Source organism: Ceratotherium simum, chromosome 17, assembly GCF_057802395.1.
Source record: "Ceratotherium simum simum isolate JZ-2026a chromosome 17, ASM5780239v1, whole genome shotgun sequence".
NCBI classification, from domain to species: domain Eukaryota; kingdom Metazoa; phylum Chordata; class Mammalia; order Perissodactyla; family Rhinocerotidae; genus Ceratotherium; species Ceratotherium simum.
Window position 1 is genome coordinate 53,504,887 of NC_141916.1, and position 18,181 is coordinate 53,523,067.

The 18,181-nt window shown below is 41.8% G+C and overlaps 1 protein-coding gene across 1 annotated transcript in view; it reads right to left on the reverse strand.

Annotated features, from left to right (window-relative positions):
* Positions 1 to 328: 328 nt before the first annotated feature.
* LOC101409095 (antigen WC1.1-like) overlaps positions 329 to 18,181 on the reverse strand; it is a 67,090-nt gene continuing 49,237 nt past the window's right edge. The window contains exons 5-15 of the mRNA XM_087442807.1: positions 13,698 to 13,790; positions 13,306 to 13,620; positions 11,888 to 12,202; positions 4,504 to 4,545; positions 4,097 to 4,411; positions 3,807 to 3,839; positions 3,097 to 3,234; positions 2,596 to 2,691; positions 2,221 to 2,304; positions 1,548 to 1,694; positions 329 to 474 (exon numbers count right to left, since the gene is read on the reverse strand). Coding sequence (XP_087298933.1) covers positions 329 to 474; positions 1,548 to 1,694; positions 2,221 to 2,304; positions 2,596 to 2,691; positions 3,097 to 3,234; positions 3,807 to 3,839; positions 4,097 to 4,411; positions 4,504 to 4,545; positions 11,888 to 12,202; positions 13,306 to 13,620; positions 13,698 to 13,790 — 1,724 coding nt within the window. The remainder of the gene's footprint in view (positions 475 to 1,547; positions 1,695 to 2,220; positions 2,305 to 2,595; positions 2,692 to 3,096; positions 3,235 to 3,806; positions 3,840 to 4,096; positions 4,412 to 4,503; positions 4,546 to 11,887; positions 12,203 to 13,305; positions 13,621 to 13,697; positions 13,791 to 18,181) is intronic.

The following is an 18,181-nucleotide window of genomic DNA, read 5'->3' on the forward strand; positions in this document are numbered from 1 at the left end:
GTGGACCAAGTTTAGAGTCCGTTCTCTAAGTAAGAGTGACCTGGAACACTCATGAGCCTGGGCAAAGTAATGCCTTGAGTAGCCTGTGGGGGAGTTGAGAAAACAGGTCAGTTCACTTACCTGGTATTTCCTTTGAGGGAAACTTTGAGTGACGACCAATCCTTTAAGAGAAATTGGAATGAAAGTTGCTAAATTATCAACAAAGCAAATTTTATTTAGAATATTCAGTTTTGAGAAATTTCCATATAATACAATTACAGGTCAGCACTACTCTATTGGCATACAGGCAATTAGAATATCTGTGGCCTCATTTCATTTTTGTACAGCATCACAGGAAAGCCACTGTAGATTTTCCAGGGGCACTTAACTCAACATCATCATACCCAGGGTACTCTTCTTCCCCCTGGAGCAGCCAGGGGCTACCTTCTCCTTTCCCAGGATCAGCTGTCCCTCTAGAGAACTTCAGAGAAGAGCCTGAAACAGTAAAGAAAAGTTTGATTACAACTGTGACAAAGGGATAAGACAGTGCTCCACGGTGGAAGCAAGTCAAGTAAGTGATGATGAAAAGCACCCATGGGGACCCACTAAAGCTCAGGGAGGCACAGAGTAGTTAATATTATTTACAACAAGGATAAATCAGGGCTATCCTATCAGGATTCAGTCCATGTGGGTCTCTAGGGCCTCAGTTTGTGGCCAACACAGGTGCTCTGTGAACACCCATTTCCTGGCTTACAGAATCAGCAAGGAGATGGCACAAGAATGGTAAGAATCCTAAGAAAGATGTGAAAATGTTTCCTTTCACAACTGACAAGTCTGAATTTACAAGTAGAAGGGGACGGGAGACCACATCTAGAGAAATCTCAGTTCCTCACTGACAATCTAACTCAGCTCTTGGTGTCCTGACTTGTGTTCCAAAACACCCAGAAAAACAATCAGAGGATCCTTCCACTATTGCTCATCCCCAGGGAATCACATGGGCCCTCAAATGCAGAAATACTCTTCTCTGGAGAATAAGCACCATCATTTAACTGTTGAAATGTCTGGAGCAGATTAGCACTTAGCTGCCCACAATTCTGAGTGTATAATCCACCACCATGGCTTTAATTTTTAAGGCCACCATATATCATAGACCTTGTTCATATCAGTGGTAACATGATCACAATGCATCTTGAATTATCAAAATTCCTCACAAATTCCAAAAGTGCATTAATTTTTAAATCTGTAACTGCTTTTCACATATGAGTCAGCACAAAGATGTTATCAGAACAGTTGTTCCAGTTTTGGATTTGGTAAATATGCTCAATTAATCTATAAGTATTAATGCAGGCACATCAAGGATAAGGTTATGGAGACACAGATACCAGGAATATAGAGTGATTCCTCCCTCCCAAGAAATCTGACAATATTAAAGGAAGGAATATGGATGAGGTTATGCTATTAAACATATGAGGTCATCCAAATTTTGAATCTACAGGAAAAATGGGCATTGATTCACCCTTTCCGGGACAGAGACAAAAGATTACAAGAGATCAACTAACCCTGCTCACCTGTCTGAGAGGCCCTCATGCCATTCTCCTCTTCTGGGGGCACATCCCCCTCACTCATATGAGAGGCAGGAGGAGCCTCAGGCACTGGTACCTCTTCAGCATCATCATAACCCTCACTAGGGGCATCAGTCCTCGGAACTGGGGGTTCTAAGAGCAAACAAGGGGATTAGGTGAAACAGGCATACATGGATTGGCCTAAGTAATACCTAAAATCCCTCTGACCTGGAGGTTCTTATGGCTGCTAAATAGAGGCACCATTCACTCCATGACTGAACAGGTCTTTTCCAAGACCATTCATTTCATTTTGATATGCCCATAAAGCAAAAAAATGATCCAAATAACTCAATATCTCTTGATTAAAGCTATGTATTTAAAAAATACTCTTAAACCAATGAGCATTACTAAAATATTCTGACAGATTATGCCTTCCATATGTTATTTTTTAAAATAATGTGTGCATGTGGTGACTGAATAAGGGTCATTGTGGACAGAGAGCCCGGCCTCAACATGAGGCATCACAGAGCAGCCAGAGGAGGAGAAGACTGGACCCCAGCTGGAGACAAGAGACCCCTCTAATCCCAGTCAATGGAAGACTGTTCCCCCTGGATCTCTTCTCTATGAGGGAAAATCTCCTGCCCCCAATACCCAGCCAAGGCAGATCCACCTCTCCTACCTGGAACGTATGTATAGTCAATGTTCTCTGCACCATCACCAGTATAATATGGCAGATTAGTCACTGAGTCATCTGACAGAGACCCTAATGTGGAGAAAAACATCACAAAAACAAACAGAACAACACTTCCCACACCCATTGACTCTGCGGTAAGGCTGAGATGAAATGCTGGCACAGGCTTGGTTCCTGTAGTGTAAAGGGAAGGCTCAGAGCTCACAGTGGCTTTGGCGAGCCCAATTCTGGTGGCCTTTGTAGAAGGCTGTCTCTGTGAGCCTGGGATAGATGTGAGGTCTGCAGGTGCTGAGAAGACTTGGCTCATAGCCAGTGTGTGGCTGACAACCAGAGGTCCCAGGAAGGCAAGGCAGGGACACATACCTGGGCTGCCCAGCAGATCCTTCATCTTCATTGTTACAAGAGAATCAATCTCCTCATACACAGGCTGATCAACAGCATCTTCGAAACTGGCCAAGGCTGAGCAAACCACAAGCAGGTGAGAGATTGCCACCTGAGACACCCCTGAACCAACAGGCTAATCCTTCATTGTCCCTGATGCTCACACGCGAAAAAACACTCAGGGCTGGCAAGGACCTTTTATAGTCCAATATCCTGAGCACCATGTCTGCACCTTCTACCCTTGTCTGCTCTTGTATCCACAGCTCAGCCCCTACTCTTTCTTGTCTCACATAACAGGCCGTGATTTATGAATCCTAAGGACCTCTGTATATTAAGCCCTTAGAGTTTAACATGGGGCAGATAGAGTTTTGCAAACTAATGTGGTAAGAACAAAGACCTTGCCCAGTTTTCCACTTGTCACACCTGGCCCCATTTCCTGCCTCTACACACTTTCCATGTTACCCAATGACCCCTATAGCCCACCTCTGCGCTCTACTCTCCATCTGTGCAGCTGAGTCACCAGGATGACAAGGACCAGGAAGAGAAGGGCCCCCAGGATGAGGCAGAGGATCCCAGGCAGGGAGAAGATGGCAGAGACTGGATTTGCACCTGGTCTGGTCCCTAAGGAGAACAAAGCCAATGGGCATAGGGAAACTCCCTTGTGCCAGCATTTCCAGAGAGCTCAGGACAATGAAGTCCACTCTCAGACATAACGGGATCACCTGTGACCCTGGGGGGCACCCCCCATGCCTTGTCCTGAAATAAATTCAGCCCCCCTCCACTGTGGTCCAAGGGGGTGCTCGGGATTCTCAGGGAGCTTTCCTGCTACAGAGCCTCTGGGGGTCAGGGCACACAACTGCAGCCCCTTTTCTTCGGCTTCACCAGACCAGAGCATCAAACAACTGGTATAGGCATCTTGCTGCTGAGGAGAGACACTCATGGGCAGGTGGAAAAATCTTAGATTCTGCAACACAGGAACCAGCCTCCCTTGGACAAAAGGCATGAGAAACTTCTGGCACAGTGGTCCAAGGAAGGGGAAGTTTCCCCAAGGAAAATGCCCTGATGCCTTCCCACCAGCCAGTGGCTCCTCAGGATCTTTCCTTTCCTGAGTTGACTAATTCTGTCAGAGATTCCACAGAATGGGTCCCAAGAATCTGAACATTCTCGCCTGCCCGTGGATTGTGGCACTCTACCTGCTGTAGTGGGGAGCAATGTTGTTCTTTCACCTAGAGAGAAAAACAGGAGTTTGGAGCACAGAAATTGGTCAGAATGCAGGACAGCCCATTTTTCCTGCCTGAGCCCTGAAATCACCCCTCAGTTACCACAATATCAACATTGAGTCCTCCCAACTCCCCTCTCATAGATCCAGGGCTACAGCACCTAGATGCTTTCTGAATAAAACTCTCCATCTTACTCTAGCCCAGCCCATTATCCTGCCCCCACCCCTGCAAAACCAGGGCCAAAGCCAAGCTCTTCCACTCACCAGAGCACCTCACTCCAGCATCCTCCTCATGCTTGCAGTTGCTCTGCCCCCAGGGCTTCGCAGCACAGGCCCACAGGGAGGACTCCCTGCCCCTGCACTGCACCTCATCCAGCCAGATCCTCCCATTTCCTAGGCCAAACGCCGCCTTCGGCAGGGCGTCCAGGGCAGAGCCACAGCCCAGCTGCTGACACACCACCTCGGCCTCTGCCAAGCTCCAGGAGTCATCACACACGGTGCCCCAGGAGCCCTCGTGCCAAACCTCCACTCTCCCTGAGCACTTGGTGTCTCCTCCCCTCAGTCGGAGCTTCTCTTTGTCTGAAAAGGCAGCAGCGCCTCCTGTTACCACCCCTGGTGGGAAGGAAGCAGCCCCTGGGAGCCAACAGGGGAGGTAGGAGGGGCTGATGTACCTGTGCAGGGGGCAGCAGTTGGACAGCTCTTGGGTCTCATTCCTGCAGAAGCAGACAGTGGGGAAGCACTGGGTCAGGGACAGCTGGGGGCGGTGTGGTCCACAAACAAGATTACCTAAGGTCCTTGGATCAGTCCAAATGACAAGCAAAACTAACAGGCTTCATAATTAATCTACTGGGCTGGGTTACTGACACCTTCACTGGATGTAATCGCTTGTCACCAGCTGAAATTATTTTATCTGTTTACTCGTCTATCACTCTCCACATTCCACAACAAATACAAACACAGACATGAATACACATAACACACACACTCACACACACCCCTGAATGAAAGTTCCACGAGAGGAAAGACCTTGCATACCTTATTCACCTCAGTGTTTCTGCTATCAGGACAGTGCCTGGCACGTTGTATGCATTCATTCAACAAGTATGTACAGAAAACCTTCTATAAATACTATGTATAGGGGCTTGATAAATATTTATTGAATGAGTGAATAGACGAATAAAATCCAGTGAAATATAATTCCTTTAAATTCTTGCCAATCAGTAAGATATTAAAGGAAATACAAACTAATATTAATGGTTTGTAGTAATAAATAGTGAGTATTAAAAAAAATAAGTCCAGGTCCAGCCCGGCGGCACAAGCGGTTAAGTGCGCGCGCTCCACTGCAGCGGCCCATGGTTCACTGGTTCGGATCTCGGGCGCACACCAACGCACCGCTTGTCAAGCCATGCTGTGGTGGCGTCCCATATAAAGTGGAGGAAGATGGTCATGGAGTTAGCCCAGGGCCAGTCTTCCTCAGCAAAAAAAGAGGAGGATTGGCAGATGTTAGCTCAGGGCCAATCTTCCTCACAAAAAAATAAGTAATTAAAAGCCATGGGGGGAAAAAACGTCCAGAATCACAGAAGTAATTTGTATTCAATATTCTGCTTATACTTTTTAAAGGGAAATTATTTAACAGAGTCTACACTTTTCTCATCTATTTTTCAGTATGACATATAGACAAGCAACAGAGATTACTATAGGGAAAGATGTTTTTTTAAAGGAATAGAACAAGCAGAATTTAAACAAAGATAGATAAGTAGACAGATAGCTAGCTTGTAAGACATATATGTCTGAATGAGAGTCAAATAAATATACTGAGAAAACTACATTAAGAGAACACAGAGATAACACAGGATCAAAAAAAAACCACATAAAAGAATTGAAACCAGAGGAAATAGACATAAATTCAAAACAACAGAAGTATACACAATACTTGTCATACAATATCAGAATGGCATATCCTTTCCACATCATCCTATCAAACCTCCTACCCTAAGCAGTGAACATCTCTGAAAATGATGGCAGGACGTCCTTTGGGTGGTTGCTCACTTTCAGGATTGGAGACCTCACTACCTCTCAACTCATCAGGTTTGATTATAGAAAATTATCATCTATATTAGCTCTTATAGTTTAATATCTCTTCATCCTTCCACAGCAGCAAGAAAAAGAGGTGAAGAAAGAGAGGCAAGGAAGGGAGTGAGCCTCTAATTTGAAATGTCTATGGTCACACTCTCCCTCAGCAGTGGATTTCAGGCAACTCTTAGCATATCATCCAGGGTAAACCTGAATGGTGTGTGTGTGTCTGTCTGTCTGTCTGTCTGTGTGTGAAAGAGAGAGAGAACCAAGTGGTATGAAAAAAATTTTTGAAGGAAGAGAAAACACTGAAACTATAAAGGAAGGAAGGAAGGGAGAGAGAGAGAGGAAAGGCGAGAGAGATGAAGGAAGGTAAGGAGGGAAGGAAGGAGGAAAGAAAGAAGGAAGGGAGGGAGAAAGTAAAGAAGGAAGAGAAGAAGGAAGGCAGGGAGGATAGGAAGGAAGGAGAAAGAAACCAGGAGCAAAGCAACTGCCATCTTTATTTCAGACTTCAACTATCTTAGGATGAGACTTGTGGGCTTTGTAAGCTTAATGATTTTGGAGCTTCTATGATTTGACTTTAGCTTAACAGTCAAGTTATCAAAAAATTCAAGCATTTTCTATCAGATATGATGAAGACAACTGAAAATAATTAGTCTTGGGGCCGGCCCAGTGGTGTAGTGGTTAAGTTCACACGCTCCACTTCGGCGGCCTGGGGTTTTGCAGGTTCGAATCCCAGGTGTGGACATATGTGCCGCTAATCAAGCCATGCTGTGGCAGGCATCCCACATATAAAGTAGAGGATGATGGGCACGGATGTTAGCCCAGGGCCAATCTTCCTCAGCAAAAAGAGGAGGATTGTCAACAAATGTTAGCTCAGGGCTAATCTTCCTCACCAAAAAATAAATAAATAATAATAATAATTAGTCTTAGAAAGTAATTTGACAATATATATTAAAATTTATGTGTCTGTACGCTCATGTGTATGTGTATATATATCCTTTGACGTAATACTATCAACATTGGAAATAATCCTATAGCAGTAAATTCACCAGTATGCTGAGATACATGACAAAAATATTTATCACAAAATTGATTGTAGAGGGGAAAAATTTGAAAACAATTGGACTACCAATATGTAGGCAATGGTTATAGGGACTGTAGTATCAATCTCTCATGAACAAAATATCAGGCCATTGTTTTACAAATGAGTTATACCTACCTGGAGGAATATCCATGATATGTTGTTAAGTGATAAAAGCCAATTTAGCAACAATGTGTATGATATAATCCCAATTTTGTAAAAACAAATAACAAGACACCATCAAGATCAATTCTTTTATGAGTATGAGTTTGAATATGTTTTTATGAAAATGGAAGAATTTGGAAAATAGTATATATCAGTCTATTAGTCCTATTAGACATCAGGAAGGAGTCATAGGATATGATACATTTTACTTTTTACATTTTATATGTCTTCCCTGCTTACAATAAGTAAGTAATGTTTTTGTAATTTAAATGAAAGAGAAAGGAATCAGTCTCTCTCTAAGCATAAAACAAACTAGTGGAAAAGACACAAACTCCCTAGTGCCAAGTGTGGTACAAGCCTAGCAGGAGCAAGCATGGTTGATTCAGGGAAGAGACACAGAGACCGGCAAAACGAGATATAAGAGAAGGTGTGCTGGCCATCCCTTCACACCGCCAGTGTCCTTTTGCCTGATAGTAGTGTTCTTTCCCCGGGGGACCATCACCAGGGTGAGATTCCCTTATGATAACTACTAAGAGTGAACCCAAACCTGCCTCCTCTTAACCTCCATCCATCAGTCAGTGTCCCGCCCTCTGGAGCAGCTCATGGTGAGTCTCCTCCCTCTTTCACAGGAAAGTCCTTCATAATCTGAGGTCAACAATCAGGCTACATCTACTCCGGCATTTATGCTAATTAGCCTGATTATAGACTCCCTGTGACATGGTTTTCCATTGTTTTTGCACTTGAGACACATGCACCTAGACAATCAAATGCGTCAGTGTCACTTTTACAGGTAGTTCACCCTACTGTGCATCAACAAATTAATCAACGTGGTAATTAGAATAAATTTATTTCCAGCATTGGATACAACACTTCAGCACCTTACTTTTCATTCTTTGCCCTTTACAGTTTTTCAAAAAGGTTGCGTCTATTTTTCACCATCATTTTATTCTTTGATACTTTTATTTCTGGTTTCCACCCCTCACCCTTAAAAGTGTTCTCATTAAGGCATTCGACGACATATAATGACCTAAATCTATTGAGCACTTTTCAGTTCTCATTTACTTAATGTCCTAGTTGAATTTAACACATATGACCATCCCCCTTTCCTTGAAATTTTTTTTAACCTGACTTCCAAACACGGTATTTTCTGGATTCCTATTTCTCTGTCTGCTCTGCATCAGATCCCACGCCAGTTCATGGTACGCTACCCAGCTTTTAAAAGTTAATGTTCCTTGGATTCTGTCCTAGGAATGTTTATTTTCCAGTGATCTCATCTACTCCATCTAAGCATCTCTATGACATTTCCCAAATTTATATCTAGCACCCAGATTCCCTTTCTAAAATCAAATTGCATACTTCTAAATGCCTAATGACATCTTCGTTTGAGTGTTCTCACCCACTTTGAATTTAACATATTCAAAATGGAGCCCATGTATGTCCTCCCGTGAGTTTCTGTGTCTCCTAATCAATAAAAGGCACTACCATCCTTCTAGCAGTCACCCTTGACTCCTCTAAACTGTCCAAGTCACCGTTATGCACCTACATTTCCCCTGCAATAATCCTTTGTTTATCCTGTACTCAAAGGATGTTTTCTTAACGCAAAACTGATTAGTTCGCTTTCCAGCTTAATAATCATTCAATTAGTTTTGATTACACCTTCATGAAAGTATTTTTAATTTTGACTACACAATCAAAAAACTGATTTATTCATTCAAGAACCATCGTATAGGGGCCGGCCCAGTGGCAGAACAGTTCAGTGTGCCTGCTCGGCTGCTGCAGCCCGGAGTTGGACTGTTCGGATCCCGAGCGCACACCGACGCACGTCTTGTCAAGCCATGCTGTGGCAGCGTCCCATATAAAGTGGAGGAAGATGGGCATGGGTGTTAGCCCAGGGCCAATCTTCCTCAGCAAAAAAGAGGAGGATTGGCAGATGATAACTCAGGGCCGATCTTCCTCACAAAAAAAAAAGAACTATCATATGCCAGGTGCTCTCCACAGCACTGGATATACACTGGTCAATACAATAGTTAGTTAAAGTCCTTGATACCATGGAATTTATAAACTAATAGGAGAGATGGATAATAAACATAAAAATAAATAAATGATCATTTCTCATAGTAAGTACTATGGAAAACATAAAAATATGTTCTAAAACATAAAATAGGTTAGGCAAAGGAACTGGAACCCTGCAGAATATATTGAGAAAAGCAATCAGTGTAGCCAGGGATAACCACGGAGTGTCAGGAGCATGTCATAAAGAATTTTGGGAAAAGTAATAGCATTTAAATTGATATGAGAGGTCTCACCAAGGAAATGACATTTAAAGTGAGAACTGAATGATGAGAAAGTGACAGGCAAGCAAAGCAGATAGAACAGCTGGTGCAAGGTCATAAGATGAACAATACCATCTGTCTGGTAAAGAATACTGAGGCATCAAAGCATGGCCAGCCTGCCTTCCCTTACTTCCCTCATGCCTGTCTATTTCATGAACACAAAGAAAATCAACATGTGTATCGGCTGAGTGGAAGAGTGAGTGCAGAGGAGGACAGAGTGGTGAGTAGGGGACAGATTCTGTATGGCTTTGTCAATCAGTGTAAGAAATCTGAATTTTATCTTAAGTTGAATAGGAAGCCACTGGAGGCTTATAAGCAAGAAACAAGATGCAAACTAAATTTTAAAACTTCTCTCTGGCTGACAGAGACAGAATATATTATACAGGGAAAGAGCGGACCTGGGTGACCACTGAAGACTGTTGCAATAGTCCAGGCAAGAGGTTATCTTTCCTGGACTAAGATGACAGTGAAAATAGAAGGAGTAGAAGGATTAAGGCTATATTTGAGGATACAACCAACAGAACTTGCTATTGTATTGGAAGTGGAGGATGAGGGAAGTGGAGAAATGAAGGTCGACTTCTATACATTGAACTTAAGTAACTAAGTAATGGTAGTGACATTAACTGAAATGAGGAATATAGTAGGGGAGGAAAAGTTAGGAAGAGGAACTGAGAAGGTGGAATCAAACATTCTGCTTTGGACTAAAGTTGAGTTGCCTATTGATATTCAAATGGTGATGTCAGGTAGCAATGGAATATATGAGTTTGGAGTTAAGGGAAGAGTTAAGGGCAGAGATCAGCTGTGGAGGTATATATTTGAGAGTTGTCAGTGTGTAAATATAATTTAGGCCATGGGCCTTAGGGAAGGAGTATAGCTAAGGAAGAGTAGAGAGTCTAATACTCTGATACTCATCGCTGACTGTATTGAGGAAGCACCCACGAAGTGGCACCATTAGGGCTCATTTGAGCCCTGGTAATGTCTAAGATCTAGAGGCTGAGAAGAAGACTGCATCCCAGTAAGAATAAGAACAACAATCAATTACATAGAATAAGAACAATCAATGAGGTAGAGTGACTGTCAGGAGGAAAAAAAAATTGCAAAGGAAAGAGAAGTCAATGTGTTGAATTCTGCTGAAAGGTCAAGAACAACGAAGAGAGAAAAATTGACTACATTTCATTTCCTCACCAATTCTGAGGAATGGTAGAGCCTAAAATTTAGTTGAATGAGTTCAGATTAGTAGGAGACAAGATTGTGGAGACAGAGTGATTATTGGCCATACTTTTGGAAACTTGACTGTGGAGGAGAGATTAGAGGGATGAAGAAGTAGCTAGGGAGGGAATTGGGGTCAAGGAAAAATGTTCATTTGTTCACGTGTTTTTCAAGACGTGGGATACTTAAGCCCATTTATACATTGATGAGAATATACTAGGAGTCAGGGAGAAACTGATTGTCCAGAGGCAGAGAGCATAATTGAAGAGATGAACTCTTGGACATGGTGACTGTAGTTAGAGTCCATAGCCTGAGCAAAAAATCTGACCTAAGATAAGTACTGAGGCCACTAATCTAGGAAGCCAAGTAGAGAGCATGTGCACACACCACAAGTCGGTAGACTGAGTGAAAGGAAGATGAGGAGTCCATGGTGGACTGTTCTAATATCTCAGTGAGGTAAAAGGCAAGATCATGATTGGAGAATGGATAGTGAGAATCAGGTGTTGACAGTGTGAGGAGAGCAGAGAAAATGTAAAATATAATTTTAAAGATAAGGTAAGCACACATATTGAAGAAGTACAGTAGAACTTGGGGGCAGTGTGGAGTGTCCAGTAAAGATTACGTGCATGAATTCAAATATAGACTAGCAACATGACTGTGTGTTATTCTCCTGCCTTTTTCACTAGTCCAGTGCAGGCAAGGAGAACTTAGGCGGTTGCCTTTACCCAGGTTTGGAGTTTGCCAGGTGTGCTTCACGAGAGGAGGCAAGAAAGTTGCCCTACCAACAGACTGACTTGTGTAGATGCATTTCAGAGTAAAACACCATGAGTTTAAGAGACACAGAAATCAATATTGATTCGTTGCTCCGCCCCTTAACTACTTTAAGGTGTTGGGCATATCATTTAACTACTCCTAATTAGTTAGCAATTCCTTAGAAAGTTTATCAGAGCATTATTCATGATTCCCATATGTTCAACCCAATCTACTTAGTATTTTTCACATAAATGGCTGTCAGCACAGGCTTCCTTATCTTTTCCTTTGAAACAAGATTGGAACATGTAGATTCAATAATCTTCATACAAACTTCATTTTGTAGACTTATCTTATACTCATCACTTAGATTTGAAAATATAAAATCTCACTAACAACATACCACAGAGTTGAGACAAATAGAAACAGACAGTAATTCACCTGCACACATGATGTAAGCTTCCTGTCTTGGAAGGCATGAACTGTATTTCCAAGGGTCAGAAGGACACTCCCAGAGAGAGGTATCAGTTTTCCGACACTGGATTCCGTCTACCCACCGGGGTCTAGAACCTTCTCTAAAGGCAACAGAAGAGTTGAGGGTGCCACTGTCCCCACAGCCAAGCTGTCTGCAGATCATGGACAAGGTCATGGCTTCCATGGGGCTGCGGCAGACACTGCCCCAGGTCCCGTTGTAGAAAACTTCCAGCCACCCAGCACACTCCTGGTCCTCGCTCACCATCCTGAGGGCCAGGAACTCTAAAATGGAAAGGGGGAAGATACAGGGCACAGTGAGCATTCCAGTCAATGCTCTGATTTTCTTTATCCCACAGATTGTGAACACACATCGCTGGCTCTGCTGAGGAAGCACCCACCAGGTGGCAAGACGGAAACCTGTCTCCGTTTTACCTGACTTTGCCCATTTGTGTCTGTCTTTCTATTTCTACCACAATGATGCAGTGGAATGCGAACTGAGAGACCACTGACCTGGGCACTTTGTGTAGAGGGAAAGCTGAATCCTACATCCTGACAGAACCTCTGACAGGTATGTGAAAGGGAGTGCGGATAGCGGAGTGGAAGGCAGAATAATGCACCACCAAAGATGCCTACATCCTAATCCCTGGAACCTCTGAATATGTTACCTTACATGGCAAAGGGGACTTTACAGATGTAATTAAGATAAGGACCTTGGGATGGTGAGATTAACCTGGAATATTGTGGATTAACCAGGTGAAACAGTAATCACATGCTCAGACGTACTACCCTTAAAAATGGATAACCTTTCCCAGCTTCAGTCAGAGGGAAATGTGGCTATGCAAGAATGGTCAGAGGGAGGCAATGTTGTCTGTTTGAAGAAAAAGAATGGGAGCTATGAGCCAATGAACACACAACGCCTTTAGAAACTAGAAAAGGTATCTTCCTCAGAGCCTCCAGAAAAAATGCAGACCTCTCATCACCTTGATGCCAGCCCAGTGAGACCCTTGTCAGACTTCTAATGTACAGAACTGTCAAATAACAAATTTGTGTTATTTTAAAACACTAATTATGTGGTAATTCGTTACAACAGCAATAGGATCTCAAGATTTTACTACCATAGGTAGCAGAAGAGTGAGCTCTGCTTTCAAATTGAAACTCTGTGAGAAATGGCTCTGCCAGGAGATACTGCCGAGAAGGAAGGACCAGAACCTCTGCTGCAGTCGGAGAAACGAAAGCACCTAATCTTCATAACTGCTAGAAAGACAGGCACTATGGAAGGAAGCTTTCTCCTCTGGCCCTTTCAGCAACACCACCTCCAGGTTCAGACTCCCATCCCCGAAAGCCCCACCTCCTCCCTCACCCTACAGACAATGTGAAGCACAGACCTGAGCAGATGACCCCTGCGTCCTCCTTGTGCCTGCAGTCATGCTGCCCCCAGCCCCGGGAAGGGCAATTCCACACGTGGGACTCCTTTCCTGTGCAGTTCAGGTCGTCCAGCCAAATGGAGTCTGATCCCGCCCCGAAGTGAGCAGAGACTGTGGCGTTGAGGGCTTCTCCACAGCCCAGCTGTCTGCACACCACGTGGGCATCGTTCAGGTCCCAGCTGTCATCACAGATGGTGCCCCAGGAGCCCTGGTGAAGGATCTCCACTCTGCCGGCACAGGGACCACCCCCATCCACCAGGCGGAGCTGTCTGCTCTCTGAGGAGAGAGAGTCATGCTAATGGGGCATTTAACAGGGAATGAGAAGGGTTTTCTGGCCTTGTGGGACCCCTCACCTGAGCAGTTGGCAGCGCTCTCCTCTGAGGCTGCAGAGCCTGCTGGTTCAGACCCAGAGTCGTTGCACTGGGCCTGCAGCTGGGTCTGGTTTCCTGCAGAAACCACAGTGGTCAGAGGGTTAGTAGGGTTGAAGAACAGGAAATTGAATCAAAGTAAATAATAACCTAGAGATGGGGTCTGAGATGAAAGCTGTAACACAGTAGTCATGTTATCATAATTTTAGAGTTCACCTTCTTTATGGAGAGTTCTGCTTCAGGCAATGCCAGATTTTCTATTTTAAGCCAAACATTGCACTAACAATGAGTTTAGAAAAGCAGGAATATATCAATTGTGTTTGAAAGTGTGGTAGAGCTACAAAGCAGTGAGAATTTTTGGAGCCAAGCTCTCAGAGAGAAGTAAAGGGCGGAGGTGAGCCACTTTCCCCTTGAGGCCTTCATCAGAGGCAATAGCTGAGACTCTGAAAAGCTCAGCAGAGATTTGTCAGACTCACAGGGCTCTGGGAACCCAAAGTGTAGCTCAGGGTCAGCCAAGGAGGAGGAGCTCGTCAACCAGAACACTTGTACCACAGAAGGAAAAATGAACTGAAAGTAGACTATTGCTCACAGCTTCTAATCACTTCACTTCCTTTCAAATAAGGTGATTTACCTGCAAATCAAGTGCCCGGAGGAAGCAAAATAAAATGCTTTCTGAAAGATTTCTACAATTTTCAATCTACAATGCCTGTCCATCAAAAATACTCGAGTATAAAAGAGAAGAGATTTGATGAAAAACCAGGGGAAAGAAGAGGCATTATAAGAAATTTACAAGGCATCCTGCTATTGGAGTTACCTGGCAGGGAGTTTAAATTACTATGATAGAAATGTTGAAGGAATTAAACAATGAGATAGTGTTATGGCAGAGAAATGATAACAGAGAATCGAATTAAAAATCTAGACCAGAAAAAGTCAATATTTGAAATAAGAACCCAAAGGATGAGTGTAATAGCACATTAGATCAGCACGAGATAGAAATAGTAACATGGAAGACCAGAAAAAAATATAAACTGAAGCACAGAAAGACAGAAAATGGAAAATATAAAAAAGGACATAAAGACATGCTGAAAAGGTCTAATATTCATGTACACTAAGTCCTAGACACCTAAGCCACAATTGACAGAAGTAAAAGTAGAAATTTAAAACGCAACAATCACAGTGGCATATTTAATATACCTATGGTGTTTTTTAAACATAGCCACAAAATCTTTAATACGGCATCCTTTGAGAGGTGGGGTTTATGCCTCCTCCTTTTGAATCTTGGTTGACCTTAGTGAGTTGCTTGTAAGAAATAGAATGCGGTGAAACTAACACTACTTGACCTTCAACACTAGGTCGGAAAAGTCGTGCAGCCTCCCCTGAAATCACTTAGGACATTCGCTTTATGAGAAGTCTGCTTGTCGAGACTACATGCTGGAGAGACTATCACATGCAGGTTCTCTGGCCAACAACCCGGCTGAACTTCCAGCCATCAGCCATGTTAGTGAACCTCCTGGATTCCCAGCCCCTGTCTTCAGATGACGTTAGCCCCTGCAACATCATGAGAGATCCCACGAGAGAACTGAAAACTGAGCCCTTCCCAGAATCGTGGCCCAGGAAATCACAAGCAAAAAAAAAAAAAAAAGGAGTTTTAAGCTGCTAGATTTAGGGGGGAAATTTGTTATGCAGCAATAGTAACCAGAACACTTACACTTACCATGTTACTGAGTATTTACTAAAGACAAATGAAAATGTTTGTCTTCAAAAGGACTTGTAGATGCATGTTCATAGTATCTTTATTTGTAATAGCCCCAAATTGGGATGCTACTAAAACACGTGACATTGTTTTGGGGACAAAGTAACAGGCAGAAGCTGTAAGGGCTTAAAGAGACTATTAGCAGAAACCTGATGGGCCTGGGCAATGCTGTCAACGAGGTCTTAAAGGAAGTAAGGAAAATATGATGAGAAGCTGGGGGAAAAATGAACAGTGATCTGTGTTATGTAAAATAAAACAGTTGCTTTAAGTGGCTTTATTTTGAAATAATTGGTTATGCAGCAACAGTAACCAGAAAACACCTTTTTATCATTCTCTCAGAAACTGATAGAGCAATCCAGCAAAACTAGTCAGTAAATATCTATAATATTTGAATGGTATGACAGTAAATATGCGCCTTAAACCACAGGTTACACATTATTCCAAGGGCATACAGGACATTTACCAAAACTGATCACATGTTATACAAAAAATGAGATACAAAAGTTTTTCAAAGGACTGAAATCATTAAAAATATGATGTTTAAGTAGAATTAAGCTAGAAACAAACAAAAGACAAATAGTAAAATCAACTATATTGAGGTATAATTTTCATGCAATAAAATACACTTCGTTTAAGGGTACTCATTGTGTTTTGACAACTGTATGTACCAGTATAACCACCACCACAATTAAAATACAAAATATATGCATGACTCCAGAAAGTTCTCATATGCCTTTTGCAGCTAATAAAAGCTCCTACAAACCCAGCCCCAGGCAAACACTGATCGGTGTCTTCTATCACAACAGATTAGTTTTATATTTTCTAGAATTCAATGAAGTCATACAATATATACTACTTTTTGTATGGTTTCTTTCACTCACATGTTTTGAGATTTATCTGTGCAGTTGCATTTACCAGCAGTTTATTCTTTCTATTGTTAAAAAGGTTTCCACTATACGAATATGCCATAATTTGTTTATCTATTCTGTTCATGAAAATTTGGGTGGTTTATTTGTTCTAGTGCGTAAAGATGCTATGAAATTTCTTGCCTAATATTTTTCCTGAGCATATATTTTCATTTCTCTTTGGTAAATACCTAACAATACAATTGTTGGCTAACGTGGTAAGCGTATGTTTACATTAAGAAAAAACTTGATTTTTCCAAAAGGGTCATTTCCTTTTACATTACCACCAGGAATGTTACGTGTTCTAATTAATTCACATCCTTGCCAAAACTTGAACTTGTCTGTTTAATTTCAGCCATTCCAGCTTGTGAATTATGTCTCCTTATACTTTAATTTGAATGTCCTTAAAAGTCAGTGATGTTGAGTATTTGCTTATTGGCCATTTGTATATTATCTTATAGGAAGAGTCTCTTTGAATCTTTTGCCCGTTTTTGAGCTGGGTATTTGTTTTCTTGTGTTTGAGTTGTAAGTTCCTTACATATTCTGGATACAAATCCTCTATCAGATATGTGTATCGCAAATAATTTCTCCCTATCAGTTGAATATCTTTTCATTTTCTTAATGTTTTCTTTCAAAAAGCAAAAGTTTTTAATCTTGATGAAGATCACCTCTCATTTTTTTGATGGTTATTGCCTTTTGTGCCTTAGGAAATGTTTGACTTTTCCAAGATGATAGTTTTTCTTATATTTTTTTCTAGAAATTTTATAATAAAACTTTACATTACATTGATCATTCATTTGAGCTAGTTTGGTTGCTTGGGAGTTTTTTGGTTGGGGATGGGGGTTTATTTTTTCCCCATGCAGATATCCAGTTACCCATCATTTTTTAAAGAGACTATACTTTCCCCTTTGAAATATTTTGATGTCTTTGTAGAAAATCAACTTATTATACATATGTTTGGGTCTATTACTGAATTGTATTAAGTTCCATTGATCGATTTTTCTATCTTTACTCAAAGACCACATTGTCTTGGATACATTGTAAGAACCTTGAGATCAGGTTACTTCCATTTTTGCTCTTCTTTTTCAAAATTGTTTTGTCCTTTCCACTTCCTTCCCATTTTAGTATATATTTTAAAATTGGCTTATAAATTTCTGCAAAAAAATACTGCTGTGATTTTGGTTGGGATTGCATCTATTGTATGGATCAATTGGGGAGAACTGACAACTTAACTATATTGAGTTTTCTAATCCATGAACATGGTATATAACTCTATTTATTTAGATGTTCTGTAAATTTTAACGTATGTAAAGGCCTTTAAATATTTTGTAAAGTTTCTTCCTACATATTTAATGTTCTCGATACTGTTATAAATGGAATTTTATCCTAACTTTTGCTAGTATAAAGAAATATAATATATTTATTTTATGCCTCATTGGTCATTAGCCAAGACAGTCTATGTGCACAGTTCAACTATTTGCAAGTCATCAATATACAATCCTTAAACAATGTGAACAAGCTGGTCCTGCGTGCTACCAGGGGATCTCTAAAATTTAAACTGCACATTACAAATATTTAGTTATTCCATCTCATTCTTATCCTGACCAAGAGTCAGTACTAGACTACCCGGCATCCCAAAAATAATCATAGAGCTCACCCAGCACACCCAAGTCTGCCAGAGCCTCAGACTTTTACTTGATGATTTACTTTGTAAAGGGAAGGACTATAAGGAGTTGGGGAGATATTCCTGTCCAACTGATGATCACTTAAAAAGGGGGAGCGAATCAAAAGACTACTGAAACACAAGGATA